This window comes from Leuresthes tenuis, unplaced genomic scaffold (genome assembly GCF_036924035.1).
Source record: "Leuresthes tenuis unplaced genomic scaffold, fLeuTen1.0.hap1 SCAF_8, whole genome shotgun sequence".
In the NCBI taxonomy this organism is placed as follows: Eukaryota; Metazoa; Chordata; class Actinopteri; order Atheriniformes; family Atherinopsidae; genus Leuresthes; species Leuresthes tenuis.
The window spans coordinates 20023976-20045832 of record NW_027325362.1 but is presented as its reverse complement, the minus strand read 5'-3'; the positions used below and the strand labels follow the sequence as shown (position 1 = coordinate 20045832).

The 21857-nt window shown below is 40.1% G+C and overlaps 1 protein-coding gene across 1 annotated transcript; it reads right to left on the bottom strand.

The window, feature by feature from the left end:
- Window positions 1-14171: 14171 nt before the first annotated feature.
- npas4l (neuronal PAS domain protein 4 like) lies at window positions 14172-19766 on the bottom strand. The gene is made up of 10 exons (XM_072391300.1): window positions 19700-19766; window positions 19372-19492; window positions 18375-18538; window positions 18048-18193; window positions 17834-17933; window positions 17279-17534; window positions 17086-17195; window positions 16604-16739; window positions 15244-16517; window positions 14172-15142 (listed from the first exon to the last, which is right to left on the bottom strand). Exons 2-9 carry the CDS (start codon window positions 19470-19472, stop codon window positions 15260-15262), a joined length of 2271 nt encoding a protein of 756 aa, XP_072247401.1. The 5' UTR covers window positions 19473-19492; window positions 19700-19766; the 3' UTR covers window positions 14172-15142; window positions 15244-15259.
- Window positions 19767-21857: the final 2091 nt, after the last annotated feature.

Below are 21857 nucleotides of genomic sequence, written 5' to 3'. Positions count from 1 at the left end.
CGTCTTCTTCAGTAAACCTGCAACTGGCACTGTGGAGCACAAGCAGAGCATTTGGGACAGTTTGAGTATTTTTGAGCATGTAATTCAACAAGTAATTATTCTCCCAACCACATTATCTGGGTGGGTTTGTCCAGCTTTGAAAAAAATTGATTTAATACATGTATTTTATGGATTAACATGTTAGTCAGATTTTATTCAGATTTTATTCAAACGTCATGTAAAAATACCAACTGGGTCTCAACTTGGCCACTGTAGTTCTGATCTGTTGTAAGTAACTTAATAGACTATTTTCTAATTTGCTTACTGAATGGTTAAGTTTAGAAAAAGGTTTGTCACAACAAGTTCCCCTCAACGCCTTCCTATGTGATTAGAAAGTTCGGAATTGACCCCTACCTCATTTATCTGAAACAATGAAGATTGTTGCTTATAGAAAAAGGCAACCAAGTATACTGCAACTTGCTTTCCTGCAGAAGACACATTTCAATGACTATTAAAACAAGGAAGCACATGCCTTCATGTTGGACTGCCACAACAATAGGTCTGGATGCTGAAGAGGATGAATTCCATTTAAAAAAATAGTACACACTGCAAACAATATATATTTTAGCGATGGCATTGTGAGGGCTTTTAAGATTCTCTGAATCCTGCATATTCAACCAACAAAGGAGAGAAAAAAGAGAACATGTCTACTGGAGTTGTCTGTATTAAATCTATTTAGTGAATTGGTTACCAAGCCTTTATAGAATTGTGTTTGAGCACGCTCCTTGTTGTTTAAAAGGTCAGTGATTCTAATGACATTTCTGAGAGGATTTGTAATGGGGTCAGCTGATGCATGGCAGGCACACCAGCATGCTACAAAAATACACACAGAGTGGAACAAGACTGCTAATTGATGCCACCCCACTTTCTATTCTGTCAGCATATTTGTGCATGAGTGTTTGTTTGGAAGCTTGTTCATTTTGTTCTTGTCACACACGTCATTTCCCAAGCATTTGACACTGAGTGTGAAAGAGACTCTTGGAGGCACATCATCAGGCCTGAACAGGGTCATACTCCAGTTAATTAGAGCCACTGGTTTACAGCGTAGCCAACTTTGGTAGACTGAAGCTGCAGCTTTCCTTAACTAACGGATTTGGTTAGAAGGCTCTAATTGGTTTCAGTTTAACAAGGTCAAAGTTGTTCATTGCACTTCTTCCACATTTGTGATCAGTTGCCTCAGTGTGTGGCTTCCTTTGTGCGAATGCTCTGTGTTTACTGCAAGTCTGACTAAAATGTGTTTCTGTCCGCACTCAAATACTATATCTATGTAGCAGTAAAGTTTTTTACCAATATCCAAGAAATGTTCAAACCTTAAGGGAAAATAATTGTCTGTGGCTGTGAAACGGCACATAGAAATGGTTATGTTAGTATGCTACAGTGTTCATTTTTAGCAGCGGGCTGTGTGTTATTTACAACTACACTAAATATAAAAGTGATGAAGATGGAATTTGTGTTGAAGACATGATCATCCAGTTTTGAATCTTTGCTTTGGCAAGCTAAAAAATAAAAACAAAGTTTTAAGATACAGTGAGAAACAATATAAATGGTTTGTGAGAAAAAAAATGAATATGATATTAAAAATGTTTCAGTTAGTGTCCATGTGCTTTGCTAAATTATTCATTGTTTTTTCTATCCCTTTGAATCAACCCTTTAAGTTGAATCTACTTAAATCTACGCAGTGGGACGAACACACAGAAGGAAATGTGTATTACTGCTGTAAAAGGCACTTAGAGGAACAGTGCTGTTCAGAGCAATGAAGAAGAAACAGAAAGCAGAAAAATGAGGAAGTGAACTGATTTTGGGATAGGGAAAGGCAGATATCAAAAAGAAACACAGGTGAGACTTTCCCCAGATGAAAATTGATGATGAAGTCCTAAAGACTTGTTGTTAGATAATGGGTAGATGGCATTGAAAAGGTTTTCTATCATCAACTTTAGTGCTTTTATGTCAGTAATTGTTTTACTCTTTTCCTTTACATGAATATGATAATGAGTAATGGGGCCGGTGCCTGTGTTCTCTGTACATTTTGTTCCCATTAGGTAGCATTTTACTTTCCCAGTATTTTTTTTTTAGTTCTTCCTGATCCGAAGGAAGCTATTTCATTGGTTTAGTCCAGTTATACTTTCAGTTTGGGGAAAATCTCCACAGAGATAGATGATGTGACATCTCAAATAATGCATTTCTTGGGCACAAATGTGAGGTAATTACATCTCTTTTCCCCACAGCACAGATCTACATCACACCTCAGGGATGTATATCTGGGGAGACGAAGAAGTATTGAGGCAATTGTGAAAAGTGAATAAGTGCTCGTCATATTTTGGCTGAAAGCTGTTTTCCGTTTTGCTTTCACAAAAATGTGTACACACACACACACACACACACGTTTTTAGGATTGCTCTAACGTATGTGTGTCACAGTGCAGACCCTTTGTCACCTTAACTGCACATTTTATCACAGATGATCAGAAGAAAGCTTCTCATATGCTCCAAACAACAGCAATGATGAGTGATTAGATTGTGTGTTACACACAACGGAGGATGTTAGATAGAAGTTACATTTTGTCATTGATTTAGAATATGCTGACATCTGTACTTATTTACCACAGTTGGTGTTTTTGCAGTGCTGTGAGTTGGTGAGGGAGCTTATTAATAAAAAATACTGGATGTAAAAAAAATTTTTTTAAAAGCCCTGTGTTGGGGAAAAAAAAGGTGCATCAAAATTCACCAGTAATTATTCTATAATTGCACCACAACCCTCTGGACGGTAATCAAATCAAATAGTAAGTTGCCCAGAGACTCCCACCCCTACTGAACGACTTTCACATACTCACTATGCTTTTTGAAAAAATACATAAGCAAATGAATAGATATTGTGTGTTAATTTGTTCCATTTTCTTTTATCCCATTAGAAAGGATCCCCTTCTATTCCACACAATGAATCATAGCCAATCACAATTGGCTGTTTTGAACAAGCCCTGTAGTTCTAAAATTGCCAAGCTGCAGCAGTGTACAGCCACTAGTTGTGAGCACAGCTGCAGCTGTTCTGCTTGGCTGTTTTGGTTGAAGTTGTGGCTGTGCATATGGTTAATGTTCATCTTATGGCTGCACTTGTTTTTGAATATATAATTCAATGGATAAGGTCACAACTCTTTACTACTCCTATAAACGTTAACAGAGGGAGCTTTGTCAACCCATGCAGGATTTAAACCAGTGTTGCTTCAAACGTGACAGATGTCTAAGTGAAACATCACAACAGTGAAACCAACAAAATTGTCAATTAACAGCACACAGCCAATCCTGTCATGTCGTTAGTGTTACACTCATTCTAAAGTATCTAACCATAATTCTAACAACAAACACAAAATCATGGCCATAGTAACAGCTATGTCAATCCATAACCATGATAGCTGTCACATTTCCATCACCATCAACAGCATAGTGTGTCAGCAGAGAGCAGGTTAAACACCGCTTATCTATCAATGTTCTAAATTTAAATAGACCAGCAGCTGAGCAACAGCAGCTGAGACTGGTCATGCTCAACCAGCAGCAATCTGCTGTTTAATACATACCCTGGAGGCTCCACTTTCACAGACTGTAGGAAAAATAATATTCTAAAGTTCCTCTAGGTATAAATTTTTGATGAAATACTGTAATGAATTGAACTGAACTGAATTAAATAGGACCTGAGGACAACAGCATTTGTTTTAGTTATCTAATAGACCCACAATGTTTAAGAGCCTATCTTTTGTGTAGGAGAAGGTGATTCATGCACCTGACACTGCATATTTTCAGAATAGCTAAATCATTCATGTACAGATCAATAAAGATATGAATAAAGATGAGTCAACCCTGATGAGCCATCAGTGACAGTCAGAAGAACCTCACAGCAGAACCACAGAGGGAAGTCCCTTAGTTGTTTTCCAGTAAATAACGACTGTTTATGACCCGTGACATTTCATTTTGTGGCTAGACTCTTCAACAAACTCCGAATGAACTTTTGACAAGTTCACGTTGAACTGGCCTTTAAGGACGGGGAGGCCTTTGTCCCCCACACATGAATGAGCACATCATTATTATCCCATAAGTGGCTGAGCAATGCTCTCATTGTCACCTCTCTCACCTCGTTTGCATTCCAAGAGCAGGGTTTTCCTATTAGGGAAAGTTAATAACTTGCTAATACTCTGAAATTTCAAGCTCAGCACTTTGAACGCACCAACATGCCATGAATGAAACTAGTGTGCATACGTCCAATTTCTCACCCTTTTTACGTTCCTCTATAATCTGCAAAGCTTGATTAACTGTAATTAATACTTGATTATTACTGCCAAGTGAAGGGGACACAGTAATTTCATCAACTTTTGTACAGGGCATAGGCAAAATGGAATCTACTCCTTTCTCAGTGGAGATATTGACTTTTTATAAGTCACTGTTGGTGGGTAAGTGTGAGGTTATTCAAAGTCCTTCCTGCCTGGCCCCAAAGTGGCATTTAAGTGCTGCAGCTGAACATCCATGGGATTGTGACCAGGCTTTTATGTATGTGAGTCGCTACTACTGTGTGTCCACGGTCACATTGGAAAGACTGTGACCTTTTATGTGGGACAGACATGGCCTAACTGCCTCTGATCGATAGGAGAGGAGAAAACACGGAGTGCTGTCGAGTGCTGCACTACTCGCTTGGGGGAACACACACATCTTCACCACCCACTAAATCTGTCAGTCACATCGGCTCTCCTCCAGCAGTGGCACTGTGACTGAAAGGCCACACACTGCTGGAGAGCACAGGCCAGTTCAGATACAGTATCTGATGTCTAAATTAGGGTCACACCCCAACTGAAATTACATGTCCAGTTGAAACGACTGCACGTGAAAGACACTGGGAAGGTTTTACTGAGCAAACTAGAGATGTTACTGATTTTAATAAATCACAGCAGCTTTGATTTAAGCATTTTAAACTGTTATTGTGAGCTAGCATGAGCATGCATGTTCAAAAGTAAATGACACTATACAATTGGATTTATTATTACCTACAAAAAGTTGGATGTCATTATTTCATTTCCACAGAAATATATATATTAAAGTGTGATGTTTGGGGGTCGGTGTTTTATTGTAGAATGGCAAACCTGAAGAATTATTTCCCCTGAGATAATGACCTGAGGATCGTTGCCAAAGTGAATGTGAGAATCAATATACTCAAACAATGCTGTGCATTGTTATTTGAGTCGTAAATTTCAATTACACAGTCATTTTAACTTTGTAAAGGGTTTCATCAGACGGAGCTTTTTTTCAACTATAACAAATTTGGTAAATGGAAACATGAAGCAGAGAAATGTGCACAGGTTTGAGTGAAAACTTCAAACAGCCTCTATATTTAATGAATGTATCCTTGATACTGTCATTCTCTCTGTGTATCATAACTCACAAGTGATTAAGAGCAAAATTTACAGATATGTACTGATTATTTGAAATCAACATTGCATTAAATGAATAGAATCTCTGTTTATAGAGTGACCTCGGTCATATTTATTCAGATTTTCATTCATTCATTTGTTCATAAATTTTTCATACCTTCTTGATCCATCGGCAGCTCACACAGAGACAAACAACCATGCAAACTCACACTCACAAGGTTTTTGGAGGAAGTTGGAGTATCCGGAGAGGTTGCAATATTTACACCACACATACCTTAGTCAATTTTAAAAAAGTAGTGCAAAATTGCAATATCTTTACCAAGTTGACAGTTCCTCAGCTCACTAGACTCCAATAAATGTATCTCACACAGAAGATTTTTTTATTATCAAATAATCATTTGATTATCAATTTTTTAGTATCAATTGTATATACTGAACAAACTTCTTTACTCTGTGAACCAAATGCTTGCACACAATACAAAAATCAGCCAACTTGGTTATTCTAATTGTTTAGCAATGAATAGAGGATGGAAAGGTAAATAACGTTAACTAATTTCCAGTGTTATCAATAGAATAAGCATTTTTTGTTTGTATTGACGGGCACAAAATCGCATCACAGTTGCATAAGAAAAGAAAATGATTTGTATGCTTTTTGCATTGAACACATCTCATTAATATTGAACTCTAATGACTTGACTGTTAAGTGCTGTTTCATGGAAACCTTTGACAGAGACAAAATCACGTCCAAGTAAAAGACAAGGTGGCACCAAGCTTAAAATGTGGTGAAATGAGAGATTAATATATGGCAAGGTAAAATAGAAGGAATTTTTGACCACGGAGCAATTTATTTTCATTGGTAATACCACAGTCAGAGACAGGAGTATAGAACTGCAGCTTGATGTACTGAATGATGACAATTCCTTCTCCACAATTCAGATTCTGGAGAGAAACATTACTGCACTGAAGGATCAAACAATAATGTGAATGCACTTTGAGCTCTGTGCCGTCTTGTGGGTGCCTCATTACTGGTGTGAGTCATCGTTGGTGCAAAAATCGAATGAATGCAGATCAGATGTGATAGAAAGCATCTCCCCAGGTGATGCACGCAGAGTACACCTTCGGTGACTACTGTTCTATAAATCATGCTCGTGTCAATGCCTCAGCCTTCATCATCAGAACTCCTACCAAACTCCAGAACTGTGCATCTCAGGTCATAAACCTCAGATCGGAGAGCAGAAAGCCAAACTCAGTGACTCAAGCAGACATCAGAAAGTGAGGCAAGCGAGAAGAAAAGGTTTTGCGGCTCTGATTTTTCGGCTGTGGCTGTATGCATATTTCAACGTACCTTCAAGGAAAACTGAGCTTGCTGATTGTGCAAAATCATACTGGAAAGGCTTTATATAATTTGAATCAACTGCTTTTGTGCCCAAAATCCAAAGAGATCATGTTTGATTAGCTGTGGGAAATCAATATTGATTTTTGTTTGTGAGAACACAAAGCCATTTGGTGCATGTGTCTGAGAGGGAGAAAGCACTGCACACTACATTTAGCTGTGTGTGCTCTGGGATTTTGCAGTAAAATATGTGCACTGTAGTGAATCTATGTTCATTTTACTTTCTAATGACATCTTTATTTTCCATTTGGCTGTCAGCCCAAGCATTATCAGTTATTCTTCTTCCACATAACCAAGTTGTTCCAGCAAGTAAGGTCCACCGGACGAGGTGTGCATAACCTGTGCCAGTGCTTGGGCTCCCTGCAGACAAGAGGTCACAAGGATCAAAGTCAGCACATTAATCTGAGTCTGAGATGAGGAGATCAATGAGCAGCCAAGGCCAACGAGTCACCCAGGCTGCACTGCCTTTCATTACTATCACTTGTGAGGGCTGGAATGAGCTAAGTAGTGGGCAGCAAAATGTAGAGGTCTTGATATGAGATAAAACATGGGTAAAATGTGCTAATAAATGGAACGAGGGACAGGGTTCACGTATCACAAGTGATAGCCACGCCTCAGGAATATTTCACCATAGTAGAAACCACTTGACTTTTATCTTTTTATTGACGTTATATCACGACAATTTCTACAAATTTTATGCTAATGAAAAGTCAATAGATGACCCTGACTGTTCAAAAGCAAGAACAATTAGGCTTTTTCTCCTCTTCTTTGCTGCCCGTTTCTGTGTCATATAATGTGTAATGTAATAAGCATGCCCACTGTCATATCCCCATTCAACATTGAGGATTTTAGTCAAATCATATCCTGTTCATAATACCACGAGTAATCTATGATAATATTATCTGAGATGCTGGGCTCAGTCTACTCACCTTTACCTACATCAGTCTGTGCACAGTACTGTTTCCATGGCAATATTCTTTAAAGTTCTCCCTGCTTGAAATGAAGGAACACTTGTGACTTCAATATGAGGATCAGAAAACTCATGGATGAATCTGGCTGTACATTCATTTTTTTTTTTTATCTATAACACAGAGGAAATCATCACAATGTATTTGCCTCACACATATAAACAAAAAAGAAGAATTTGTAAGCCTCGCAATTAAGTGCATAAAGTTCTCCTCAGTGGTGGTGGAGAAGAGTTTTGTATGTCCTCTCAAAGGCTGAGTGTCAAAAATATGGAGGCGTGTCATGGATGCTCAATGTCATTTATTTCCTCTCAGTGTCTCACATCACCCACACAGTGAGCCCCACCAGGCTGAGTTTACTTTGCAGAGTTCTGAAGCCACAAGGCTTTTGTCTTGTCGCCAAAAGTTTACCCAAAGTTTTTTTTTTTTCATGTTGGATCTGAAGTGCGTCAGAGGGAGAAGCCTCGTTTGTAGTTGAAAGACTTCTGCTCCCGCTGTGTTAACTGTCAGTGCAACTTTGTCAGCACATTATGACATTATTCAGAAATATTAATAACCACGCAACACGCAGGCTAATCACAAGAACATCCAAGGATCCTGCAGACAACGAGCAATGTTTTCAAAAGAAAAGATTGAGAGGAATGTCCGGTATCTGGGCTGTAAAATTAATCGGTAAAATATTAGTTTCCAAAATATTAAGCATGGAATGAAACCTTTGACTTGAATAACGTTTATTCATGCATGAGCTGAGGTCCTCTGAGTGAGATGCTCCATCAGAATTATTGATGAGAGCTAAACCCAAGCTCACTGAGAAAAAAGGTTGAAAGTCATTTGAGATGTTACAATACAGAGATTACATGGACTGATATTTTAGTCAGATTTACATGGATACTAAATAAAGAGATAGAAAGTTCAGTGCTCACATCTTGCAGAGCATTTGATCAGAACAAAACTCTATTGACATGTTAAAAGTGGGCTTTGATGTTACTCTGTGAGAAATATAACAAGAGAAGAGAAAAATGATGTTTTCCCAACTTTATTTCTAACTTGAATGCCTATATAGGCCGTCTTCTCCTGCAGCTATCAATGTACTGTTGAGCAATGGAGCACTGTAAGATTTTTAGTCAAGATTTATTATTATCTATGTCTCTTATAGATTCATCTATTATCCTTAACTCTTCTTAGGTCTCCCAATCACTTTAGGTGTATACCTGGTAACATTTTCCTGTAGATCAGATTGGGAGGTTCACACCACCCTCTCAGTCTGATTAAAAATTCATAAGCCTAATGAGCTTAAGCAGGTCACTGATCGAGATGTTCCCATGAAGCATTCCGACTTTATTCTACCGCTACATCAGGATGTGGTGATCTTCGATGATTGTCGTGTTAATCGAAACTCTCGCCTGTAATGTTTTTTAGAACTTTATGGGTGATAAAATATGCCGGCAACAATAGCCCCTTTTATCTTGTCATATCGTTATATAGATAGCACCGGAGAAATTAATAACCTTAACAGTGGCTGAGCTCCGCTAAGTGTCTCTCTTTAAGTGTCTTATGCACAAAACCATGAATCCGGTCCAAAAATCTTTTTTCCCTTAAGAAGGTTCCTAACTGAGTGAAATGACCCAGATGCATCTCAGTTGCAGCCATGATGGGAGCTGTTCCAGTTTTCTAAATGCTAAGGAAAGGAGCTTCAGTGCTTCCTTTATCATCCCCTTAGCAAAGAAACATTGGTTTATTATTTGAGACAAAAGTGATCATTTTGTCCCACAATTTCTTGCTGCCAAAACTTTCAAAGCCATGCTTGATTAGCAGGATATTTTTATCCAGTCATACTAACTGTGATTAGTGTGCATAAATATGGGATAGGAGGGTGAGTATTATTACTTTTTGTTCCTTTTTCTTTCAGTTCTCAATTACAAACCATGATAATAAAGTAATACTTTATATTACAGCCTCTTGTTATACGAGACTATATTACTCCATGTAGTAATGTGATAAGATTGGATTGGATGAAGTATCTCAAGCACATTTTGTAAAATATTTATTGAACAACTTTAGTTTCAGTGCTTCAGGTGTGGTTGAATTCTAATTTTCTTTCTCAAAAGTCCAAATGAATCTCTTTTACTATCCTCTCTTAATATTTTCCAATGAGCTTAAGAAAAGACTTTCCTTTTGCCTTGTCAGTATATGTAATGCAGCCATCTACTATTTTGTTTTGAATGAGCAGGTGTTTCTGGACTGTATTAAATATTTATCAGCTGTTTATTTCAACATAAAAACCAAGATTTACACCATTTAATTAGTTATTGACAAGAAGATGAAATGTAGCCATGCATCATGTGTTTTGCCACTTTAAATCCTTTCACATTTGATTCTAATTATTGATTAATTAATTTACCTATCTTAATGCCCTCATTGCGTCTCGCATAATTGCTTGACTATTTTTGAGCCTCTGAGCTCAAACGCTCCTTCTTGTTTACTTGTGTTGACCCCTGGGGTTGTGCAGAAGTGGAGTGATAAACATGTTAATGATGCATGCCCTATATACGTATACATATGTGGAGCTCACAAGAAATCCCTTAAACTTTCATGGCTTACTCTGAATACCCACATCAATGCGAGAACAACTGTGCGTGAAAAATCAAACTGTGTTTTACACAGAGCAACCGGTGAGTCAGAGCGTATTCCAGCACAGAGCAATGATTCTCTGAAAAGCTGAAGGCTGAACATATGGAGGTAAATACAATATATTGACAGATCCCCCCCCCCCGGAAAAAAAACAGTTCTGTTGGTTCTTCACAAAGAGAAAGTCAAACTTAAACCTATGAAAATTTGTTTGGGATTGTTGTAAAGCACAATACCACATCCAGGCAAGTATTCTAGACCTAACATACAAGAAGTTCTTTTAACAAGGAAAAACATGTTCGTTAAGTCCCTGCCTCATTGGGATGCTTACATCTCCTCTGAGGACAGGTGCTTTGCTGCAAGTCAATCCAGAGAAAAACAAATAGAAAAAATAAATAAATCAAACATTCATATGCGAGAAGGCTTCACACTTGAGCTGCCATTTGTATTCTCCTCCCCAGTTAGCTGGCCTTTCTGTCGTGAATATCAGCAGGATATGTTGACTCTTGATGACTGGGATCCAGTATTGAATCAGAGCTGTGCGCTCAGGCATGGCAACTGGAGGAACAGGAGGTGTCCTGAAGGAACAGGCTGCAGTCTATTTTAGGTCTTGTTGTTTAACCCAATTAGAGTGTCAGTGCGTGCTGACTGGACCAACGCCAGTCAGGTGATGCATCTCCGTTGAAAAATGGGGCAACAACATTATAGACATGGAAATGTGATACAAGCAAAACAAATGCGGGCTGCTTTGTATTCCGAGGCAGGAAGGAAAAGAAATGACATGCTGCGCAGGATAATCTCTTGGAGTGTGGAGTTCGAGTTAACACACAATAACAGCTGCCATATGACCGTGTACGACACCGTCTTGTGACCTTGGTGGATATCATTCGAGTTGCAGCTTCCATCTGCCAAACAATTCCGGGGGAAAAAAGTCAAGTCACATCAATAACTGGATGGCTTTCCTCATCTTCATCTATTCTGATAAATGTATACTCAAAGATAAGCTTTTAGTACAGGCAGCAAGCCTGTTTTCAGCAACAATAAAAGCATAAAACTGGTAAATAAACAGAGACACGGCAGGGCCACCTGAGGCCCTGTAGTATGAAATCAGTCAGAGTTTCAATTTGGAGTTTTTCTTTGCAAACAAATTAGGTAATCATTTGTGAGGGGCCACTGGTGAGGCGAGATATGAAAAACAAGCTGCTTGTGGGAGGCTTTGAAAAGAATCTCATCCATGAACTGCTCAGTTTAATCGTACCGATGCGCTTTTCCCTCAGCATCCGCCCTCCAGCCATCCACCTGAGAAAGCACTTTCAGAGCCACTGAAGTAGGGCAGATGACAGTTTTGCCTGTGTTTCTCTTTTGTCAGTTTCTCTGTGCTGCACCTTAAGCCCCAATATCAGTGTCAGATCCCAGCTATGAATCACAACATCATCAGAATGTGTTTTATCTTCCCCTATAATATTTTACCTCCCTTCTGAGGTGTAAGTTTTGGTAATTTAATCTCACACCATCTTGATTTCATTTCAGAGAGAGAGGGGGACCGCCTGTGTAATTAAGTGATACATTAACCCAAGTTAAAGAGACAAAACAAGTGTGTTTCTGCATAAGCATCTGACATGTTTTTGTATTTTTGTCCCCATGTGCATGTCTAACTAACTTTCACATTGAATTCTTCAGTGTCTAACATTTGCGGTATTTACAATAATTTTCACTGACAAACAGCCTCTTATATATGAGCCACAGTTTTCTGAAGGGACACAGGATTTTCAATGCCTGCAACTGAAATGCAAAGGTGATTATTATTATTATTATTTCTTTTTTTATGCTACCTTCTTGGGGTGAACTAATGCCATGGACTTGGTGTCACTATGCCTCTGGGAAATCATTATTGTTCCAGGTAACTCTGACTGTTGCAAGAAGACTGCAACACAGCAGATGTGGGGGACTTGTTAGGAACTTTATCTGCCATTGTACCCTTCAACAGACATCACTCTTAATTAGGTCTCCGTGGATAACTATAGGCATCTGGACTCCTGCTTATGAACCTCACTGAATGATGTCCTTTGGTGCACACATTTACATACACGCAATCCACTTCATTTAAAGCTTGTTTAAATTACACCACTGGTATGCAGCATCATCTGCGTCTCAGGGAAGCTCCTGGAGCTATCACTCCATCTAGTGGTTGTTTTGGCTTGCATGAGAATAACATGAGACTCTGCATTGCACACTCTGCACCAGCAGCACGACTGTAGTGCCGTCTGCGAACTTTTGGTTCCACACTCATGCATATGGACCAAGTGTTGCTTTGGTGCTACATCTCCTTTCAGCCACAGCAATCCATCAGTCACCTTAACGGTTGTTCAGGTCTCTTATCTAAATATTCATTCATTCATGCATTGATTCTGCATATATGTCCAAAGTCCCAATTGATTCCTCTGTGAACAGTTTATGTGCTGTCATCGGTCTGACCTGCCCCAATATGTAAAAAATCTATATAGCACTGAAGAATCAGCAGACACTGGGCTGAGGCTGGACCTGATCATCAATGGAGAAAAAACACATAAAATATACACAGTACACCCATTTGCTATAATTAACTTTAATCACTTTAAGGTGTATTTTAAAGCTGCATGAGTCAATACACATATATCTACAACAGCTCCAGCTATTAAAGTAACGTGAAGGTGTCATTCTTAGGGATGAACTCTCGGAGGACTATTTCCTCCCAGCTCTCCAGATTGTTCTGGTCATTATTTTGGATTTATGGCCTGCAGCTTTGTTATTTGGGTTAATTCTCACCACTCTCATCAGTTTACAGCCACAACAGGCACCTCTAATAAACTCTGCAGCCTCCAACAGCAGACAACAAAATTAGATACTGGCTGGAAGAATGTGGATACGGACAAACAACAATAATAATAAAATTGTCTATGCCTAAGCTCTTTCCCTCAACCTTGTTGGAAAACGTCATGAAAGGAGAGATGGTAGAAATTTTTAAGGCGCTAGAAAAATGAATACCCTGCAAAAAGTGCATCTCATGGTCACAAAGAGGCTATGTCGTCTATAGCATATCAGTATAATGAATATAGGCTATAATATGAAATGTATCTCTAATCTCAAGGTTCTTAATCAAGATCAATAAGAAAAAGGCACAAAAATGTAATTTATTGCTGTCTAATCCAAACCCCAATTAGTATAAATTGGTATATATAATCAAGTATTGCTTTAAAGGTCGAGGCCCAAAGGAATTATGGGACAGAACTATATCCTTTCTCTTTAATGAGGGATGGTCCAGGGAAGGACTGAATCTTCTTTCCTCAGTATTCTGAAAAATTCAAACAGTTCTTTCCATGGCTGCCACTTATGTTCTTCCTGGTCATTTCTCTCAGTTAGGAACCTTCCTAAGCAAAGACCCATATGTTTCTCCCCGGAGCTGGCAGAGACCAAAGCAAGTATTAAAGGAGCATGGATTTTCGACATGACTCCAACATGCACTGGCTGTATGTGTAAGTAGGTATTTCATTTTAGCCATCACGACTTTATGGGGTAATAATTCAGTGCTGTGTATTGCGTCTCGTTGCACTAATAATGGATTCATACCAGGCAGAAATATCTATTGGCTTGGCGCTAACACTGTACATGTTAGATGTGATAGGTGATTGTTGTTTAAAAGGATTTATTTACAGTAAAATTCAAAATGGAATATAACAAATCAACTCGAAGCCTAGGTATGTTATTTTTTATGAGTTTTATATACATCAGGAACACTTGAAGAAAATTCCAGGAATGACACAATAACAGTGAACATTCAAATAAACAGAGTTGTAGTACCGGGGGGGGGGACAAATGTGGAGGGAATGAACATAAGAGCAGGTCATAATGAAGTTAAATAATACATTTCAAAACAAGCGAGAGTAAGGTTAGGTCAGTGTGTTCAGAAACCAAATAAATACAATTCATGGATAAGATTCAGACTTAGAATGTATTTAGCTGTACCAATGAGGTAGGCGTTGTATTTACAATCATCATCATTTCTGGGTCATGCCACTGCCTGACTTCCAGAAAGCATGCAAGCTTTAATGGCACAATGAGAAAATTCAAACTCAAAGACCAGATGGACTTTGAATTTTTTGTAGCAAACTACATGTTTTAAGGCACCTATGAAAATTTTTTTTTAAAAAAACATTTATTTATACGTTTCTATATTGTATGGACTGATTCATGTGTTAAAGCTTATCCAGGTAAAAAAATCAAAGTTACATTCCTTAGAAGTGTCTTCTCTCTATACAATTCTTATAGCGGTGACTTTATAAAGTGCTCTTATAGTAAACTGTGGTCACCCAGTATTAGAAGAAAAACATAGTGTGCCTCCATTTGGGTGGGTAACTCTTGTCAGATGCTTTCTTACAAAGTACCTTTTTCTTAAAGCATAAGATATCAGCGAAACATAAAACACATCCAGTAGTGTTGACAAATGAAGACAGAGCTGAAGTGCAGGCGCAACACTGGACCTGTCTTTGCTTTTTCACATTCAGGAATAAATCATTTGGGAAACAGTAAACAGCATCTACTCAAAGATGTTCTTTTTGCTCACATTCCTCTTTGAATCCAGTGGAGGAAGATTACCCTGACAATATGTCATACAAGTGGTAGCACAGTAAGTCACAGACCTACTTCAGAACAAGTTTTCTTCAGCAAGTCCATCTGGAAGAAGGCAGAGAGGGGTATTAATGATACTCATTTTGTCAATGCAATAGCTGTAAACTTTGTATATCAAAGAAGCTTGACTTGTTGGTAGAAATTACCTTGCTGGGGGCTTTTCTACATAAAGTGGTTGAGTTGATGCAACCCAATGTTGTGATCATGGTGTCCCAGCTGCAAACTGAAGGGATCCATGGCGATACTGCCTGTGGTGAACTGCTCTGGAGGCAGAGAATCCTCAGCGATGAGGCCAAGGGGCCCCTGATCTGACTGATGGGACCCACTCCTGCTTCTCACTAAGCCCTGCTGGAAGCTATAAGCAATCACACCGGCTCTGGACGTGCTCCTTTTCCTTGTGACCACGTTCAGGTCTTTAAGGATACTGTCAAACACACTGTCATCAGGGACCAATGCACGCTTTGGAAGGAGGACTGAGGGGAGGGGAGGGCTATGGTGCCAGTCGTGGGCTGAGGGCGAGGTGTTGGTCGCCGCATGCTGAGACACATTTTGAAGAGGATTCAGGGTGTGGTGCATGTCGAAGCTGCTGGCCAGCGAGGAGATCTGCTGAGCCAGAATACTGATCTCTGCCTGCTCCCTCTCATTGTACTGGTTTGTATCTGTTGATATGGAGGATTGGTGGGGCGTAAGAAGACTGGAATGTAATGGGAACTCTTGGTGGGGAACATGATGCAGCTGGACGAGGCTGCCCTCTTGTGGCTGCTCGATCAGGGCGAACTCGTCAGGATGCAGTGAAGCACAGTCCACTGGGCTCTCACATGTGTCGGACACAGACAGACAGTCTGGAACTAATCGAGCATCAGATGTACAAGGTTGGAAATCATAAGTCGAAGATGAGGAGGAGAGAGGAGAGTGGGCGCTGAACATGCCAAAGTCTCTCCGGTCGAAGTTTTCAGCGACCGCAGGGAGGGGGTCGGCAGGTGATTGGTGGCAGGTGAGTCGTGCTTCTGAGTAGGAGTAATAAGAGGGAGAGCCCTCAGGAGAAGACAGCAACTGATTTGTGCATTCATGCGCATCCACCAGGAAGTCATGACTGAGCTCCTCCTGTGGCAGAGAGGAATTGGAGGAGGCAGGGCTGTAAGGAGGGGTGAATAGAGCAAGGCTTTCACCCAAGGGGACTGGAGAGTTACTGCCCTGGGAAGAGGTGCATAACACACAGTAAATGTCTTGCCCAGACTCCCTTCTCGCTCGGGCACCTGGCTCCTCACCTCGACTGTTTGACGTCCTCTGTCTTTTAGAACATTTAGAGCTGTAGCTCTGACTCTGAGGTGCCTGTTGAGCAAGATGGTGGGAATTTGGCATAAATGGCTTGAACGCATTGCTGCTGATTTTCTTCTGCAGAAATGTGGCCTCTGTTTCACTGCAAGATCAGAGCAATGTGTTAGAAGTCAGCCTTTTAACTCTGAAAAGCTATCAGTTCAGGTTTACAAAGGAGGTTCAACGTACCCGATGATGAAGTTAGTGCAGCTGATGGTTTGGCACTCTGAGTCCTTGTTAGCTCGAATATAGATCCAAGTCCATGATAGATCTGTGCGCTGGAATCTCAGTATCATCTCTACCTGGAAGCCATCATCTGCCTGCACTGAAAAGAACAGTAATGCTTATAACGATGCACACTCACACACATGAAACTCCACTCCTAAAAACCCTATTGTAAGTAGAAAAATAGAAAGTCAAGTTAACTGACATTAAAATGGTCTTCTCGGTTATTATTCCTGACGAGATCGTGTCCTCAGAGAAAGGCTGCTAAACCACAACTGTAGCTCTGTTATCGATGATGAATGTAATTTATGCGGGCATCAATGACTCAGAATCTAAAAGTTCAAGTCCTTTGTGTGCTACGAATGAATAATAAGGCTTTAAGAGCACTAAATGTCACAAAGTTTAGTCCCAATAACAAGTTTCCCTGGAGTGGTTTTCACACTTACTTAAACTTCTATGTGAATCTGCACCCGATGTCAGATCCTCAGGATGCACAAGACTGTACCACGATCGGCTGGTCATTTCATCCACTGAATACCCCAAAAGGTATAAAACACTGAAAAAGAAAGATCACCTTGTCAGTGAATGGTGTGAGATCATTTTGATTTCATCTGCTTAGAGAAAGAAGCGTGAATTAACCTGTCAGAGAGCTGAGTAAAGCTCATATCCAGTCTGTGGGTGCTGTTAAAGCTGAGGCAGAAGGGAGTGTCAGTGCTGGTCAGACGGTTCACCGTGGGGGTACAGAAGGCAACAAAGAGAGGCTCGCTGTTCTGAGAGGCTGCAGGAGATGGCTGAGGGAAGAACTGAAAGCTCCCTCTGACCAGCACGGAGCAGCAGCTGCCGTGTTGCAACTTAAAGGCCTTGGAGGACTGCAGACTACATATAAAGCTCCTCTCTGAGGACAGGAAAAACAACAGAATAGTCTTTAAGTACTATAAGAAAACAAGTTTTAGAAGCTTGACAATGGATTAACAGCTCTGTGCAGCCTTTTTAGATTACATTCTGTTCCAAAAACTCAACATTTTCCTGCTGATTTACAACCTCATTGCCTTTTTATTACATCTTGTCACGTGTAATACTCTGTCAGAAATTTGACTAACAACCATAGAAGAGTGTTATATTTCACATGGTAATCACAGCTTTTAAATGCCACTGAAAAACATTTTCAAGTAAAATTCAAGCCTTAATTGATACCTGATAACAAGTTGTTTTCAGAATCCAGATTTGACTTAATGATGTCCACATCAGAGCGTTCCACAATGTCATATAAAGTGTCTCCTTGTAGCACATCTATCTGGAAAAGTTATAGGGTTACCCATTATTAGGTTAAAGCCAACACAGAACCAAACTTGCTCACATTGAGAGAGCTGCAGTTAAAATTGACACTGTACGTAACCAAAGGACTCACCATGGAAAGACCAGTATATTCAGATACATTTTCGGACACATAGACCAGCCTGCCTTGTGCGGTACTGACCAGGAGGAAACCAGGTAGGGCATCAAGAAACTCCTCATATGGCAGGGAGCAGTGGGATCTTTCTCCAGCTGGGAGCCCTTGAGGATGAAAGGGAGTTCAGCCTGAGTCACACTGTTTGCATTTCTGCAGGTTTTTTATATTTTTCCAAAAGTACTGCAAACTTAGCCTCGTGTTCTCTGACAAGGGCACAGAAGACAGATGTAGCAGAGAGGTTCAAAGGCATAAAAGTCTGACGGTGACTCAAGTGGGAAAACTCACCCTGGAAGAGAACAGACTTCCTGATGTAAGTACAGATGGCAGCCATGGAGTGAAGGTAGGATAGGCGCTCCTGGTCCTCGTGGGTGATGGGAAGCAGAGCACGCATATTCCTGATCTCATGATTGATGTGGTCTCGACGGGCTTTGGAGGCTCCTTTAGTGGATCTGTGAGGGACCATGGTTACTGAGGTCAAAAGTGGGGCAAACACTGACTGAAGAAAATTTACTGCTGCACTTGCATTTCAAAAATGTGATCTGAGCTCATTCTCCTCAAGTGTCGAGTGTAAAAAAAAAAAAAAAACATAAAGAAGAAGAAGAAGAAAAAAACAAATCAAATGAGGACATGAAAAAGCATAATTGGACGGAATTGATCTAGCCTCTTCTCCATAAGCTAAGGCAGATTTTGAATATCAAGGGTTCCTATGGAAACTGCTGATATGAGAGGCAGTCGTGCCTGGAACAGAGATGAGGGCTCTCGATAGACTTTGTCTGTGTGATCAGTATCTGTCTGGGCCCATCCACTGAGAGCCTGGGGGTTTTATAGCAGCCAGGGCTTCGGCGTGGGCGTCACACACAAAGAGAAGGCTGGGCTTGTGATGCTCCATTCATTGCCTTATAAAGTGGGTGTCCTCGGTGTGGGGCACCCCACGTCACAGGGACACAGAAAGTGCCACAAAAGGAGAATCATATCAATGTGTACTCAAAGCGTTAACTATGAGGATCCTGATCTAAGACACACTATAAGCTCGCATGAATGTGCTATTACTCTATATTCATCAGGGAGATTTCTCAACAGTGTTGATTCAAATCACCAAATTTTCTGAGCCTTTTTTTGTGTGGTTGTTTCATGTGATGGATGGATGTCACATCACTGGATTTGGGGGGAATGTTTCACATGGAACAGTGAAACTGCAGTTAGGTGCATGTTTTCCTAGCAGCCATGTGTGGATCGAGCCACTAGAGGACGCGGAGCAGCGAGGAGAAAGAGTGTCACTGACCTGAACCTCCTGCAGACTGAGCGGTGGGGCTCCTCAGGCAGATGGTGAGAGGTGCACGGTGCGCTGACGTGACATTTGCAGGAGTTGCACCAAATTGTCATTTTGACGCCAATGTCGCCACCTGACGTAAAACATACACCGATTTAACGTCCGACATCACACACGGCTGAGAACAGATAGTCTGACAGTTCAGTCCACTGTTTGCTTTTCTTTTTTCCTTGAAAAAAACTCTTAAAGTGAAAACTGTGAAAACAAAATTATGTATGAACACCGAGTTAAGCCTCCCTGTAAGGTCAAAGCGTGGCAAAAGAGCTTAATCTTCTCCTACCTTTACAGACTCCAGTCCGGATGATGTGTGCCGGGCACTGGCGCGCGCCCCTCCTTTTATACCCTAAAACCCGACACCTCTCATCCAACGCAGCCGGCGGGGAAGAGAAAGCTGTGTACATGGGATAATGTTTCTTGTTGTGACGCGATAACAAATATGCGAGGCGGGTTATATTTAGTTAAGCGAGACCCCAAAATAACCTGTCAGAATGGACGCAAGATTCGCTTCGGTGAAAATAAGGTCGCAATCACGTGAGATGTCAGTAAAATGTAAGAAATGAGCTTGGACAATCTTGATGTGCCAAGTGCTCAGACTTGCAGGTATGTTGGCCCCTGATGCGTATGAAAACAGAGATGCCCTACTTTGTTTTTTACAGTTTCAATCATAACCCACTACAACAATATGATACAGTTAAGATGGATACTACTGATCAGGATAAGACTGTAGGAATATATTTAATTACCGTTCCAATTTAGTATCAGATAACACTATATTGCAAATAAAGGCACGCACCAAAGTGATCTCATTACTTAAATAATACAAATTAAAATCTAATAAGGATGATTTAAGATGTCAGGAAAGATGATTTTGCTGGGTTTACGTGTCCTCTCTCATCCACCATACAGACAAACTGGCTCTAACTTTTTTTTTTTTAATGAGCGATATTTACATTTCGTCATTCATTCATGGTTTGCTGTTGGCCACAGATTGAGATGTGAGCAAAGATCCATTTTTGCTTATGATTTGCAAATTGCGCACTCTTTGAACAAGTGGATGAAATCTTTTTGAAGTGGAAACTCAGAAAATCTTATTTTCCTCAAGAAAATAAACTTAGTCACTATAGAAGTAAGAAGTGTTTATTTTCTTACTGTGAAAACAGCTCTGTAACTAGTTTATATTTAGCCGAGGCTGTTCATGTTCATTTCAGAGGGGAAAAAAACTTAGAGATTCATTTTATGTAAGTTTTATCTTGCAGACACAGTCATCTCAACTTTGGACCATGGGAGGAGAATGTATAGTATCAAAAAAGCTAATCTTATACTTCAAAATAATTTTTTATTTAGAGCATATCTCCACTTGTGGTGTTCTTCTAATGGGAGGAATTATGTGCGTTACAGTGGCCTCAGACTCCCCTAATGCTAAGAAAACACTCATTTTGTGGCACCCAGAAAATTGAGGAAACTGACATTTAAGCACCGTTTTATGGTCTTAACATCAAACCCAGTGATGGATCTGAAGAAGTCTCTGTTAATTCTCCCTGAAACAGCTTTAGTGGCGGTGGGGGGTTGGCTGTTCAAATAGATTTGTGCTCACAAGCAGAATTTGAATGATTCATGTCAAAATCCTTTTACACATGTTTTATGGTGGAGATGCTAATGTGGGAGTCTAGTGTACCCTTGTGTTTCGTTGACTACGCCTTTGAATTCTGATCATTTACTTCACATAAAAGGACTAATAGGCCAACTGCATTGTAAAAGTGAATTAGAAAATCCTGCATTTTGAATTCTGCTTGATATGGAATTTTGAAGCTGCTTCACATCCAAGCTCATTTCGACCAGTTTACAGATAGATGCTGTTAATGTTTCTCAACGTGTGGGGCGAGGCCCTCCAAAGGGCCACAACATAATTAATGGCAGTATATTTAAAAGAAAGAAAGAAAAATGGTCCTGATACACAAATCTGTTTAAAATTTTCTCACTTTCTGTGAAATATTGTATTACCGGCACAGTTATTAAACTAATAGTTTGAATGCATTCAGAGGGGAAATCTTTTCTTCTAGTGTGACAGCACCTCAGATATCTGAAATGTCAAGCAGTGCCTGCAAGCTGAGCTCACAAGACATTCAGTTTTGAACACCAAGTTGGCTTTCTTAGAGTTTGTCTTGCTTCTCATAAAACATCACAATATGAAATAGTAGATAAAGACTGTTAAGCAAAAGTAGTGGAGTCAAAGTGGTTGGCAACCTGAAACTGAAATACTCAAGATACAAGATACGGCAACATCAGAAACAAAAGCGTGCACTATAGCACTGTGTTGAAATGTTTGTTTGCTTGGTCCATCGGGTCAAACTGAGTTAAGCCCCTTAAGAGAAGTTACGAGTTTGTCTGTGCTGAAGCTCTGAAGCATCTGTCACCATTTAAAACTGTACACTTAAGGT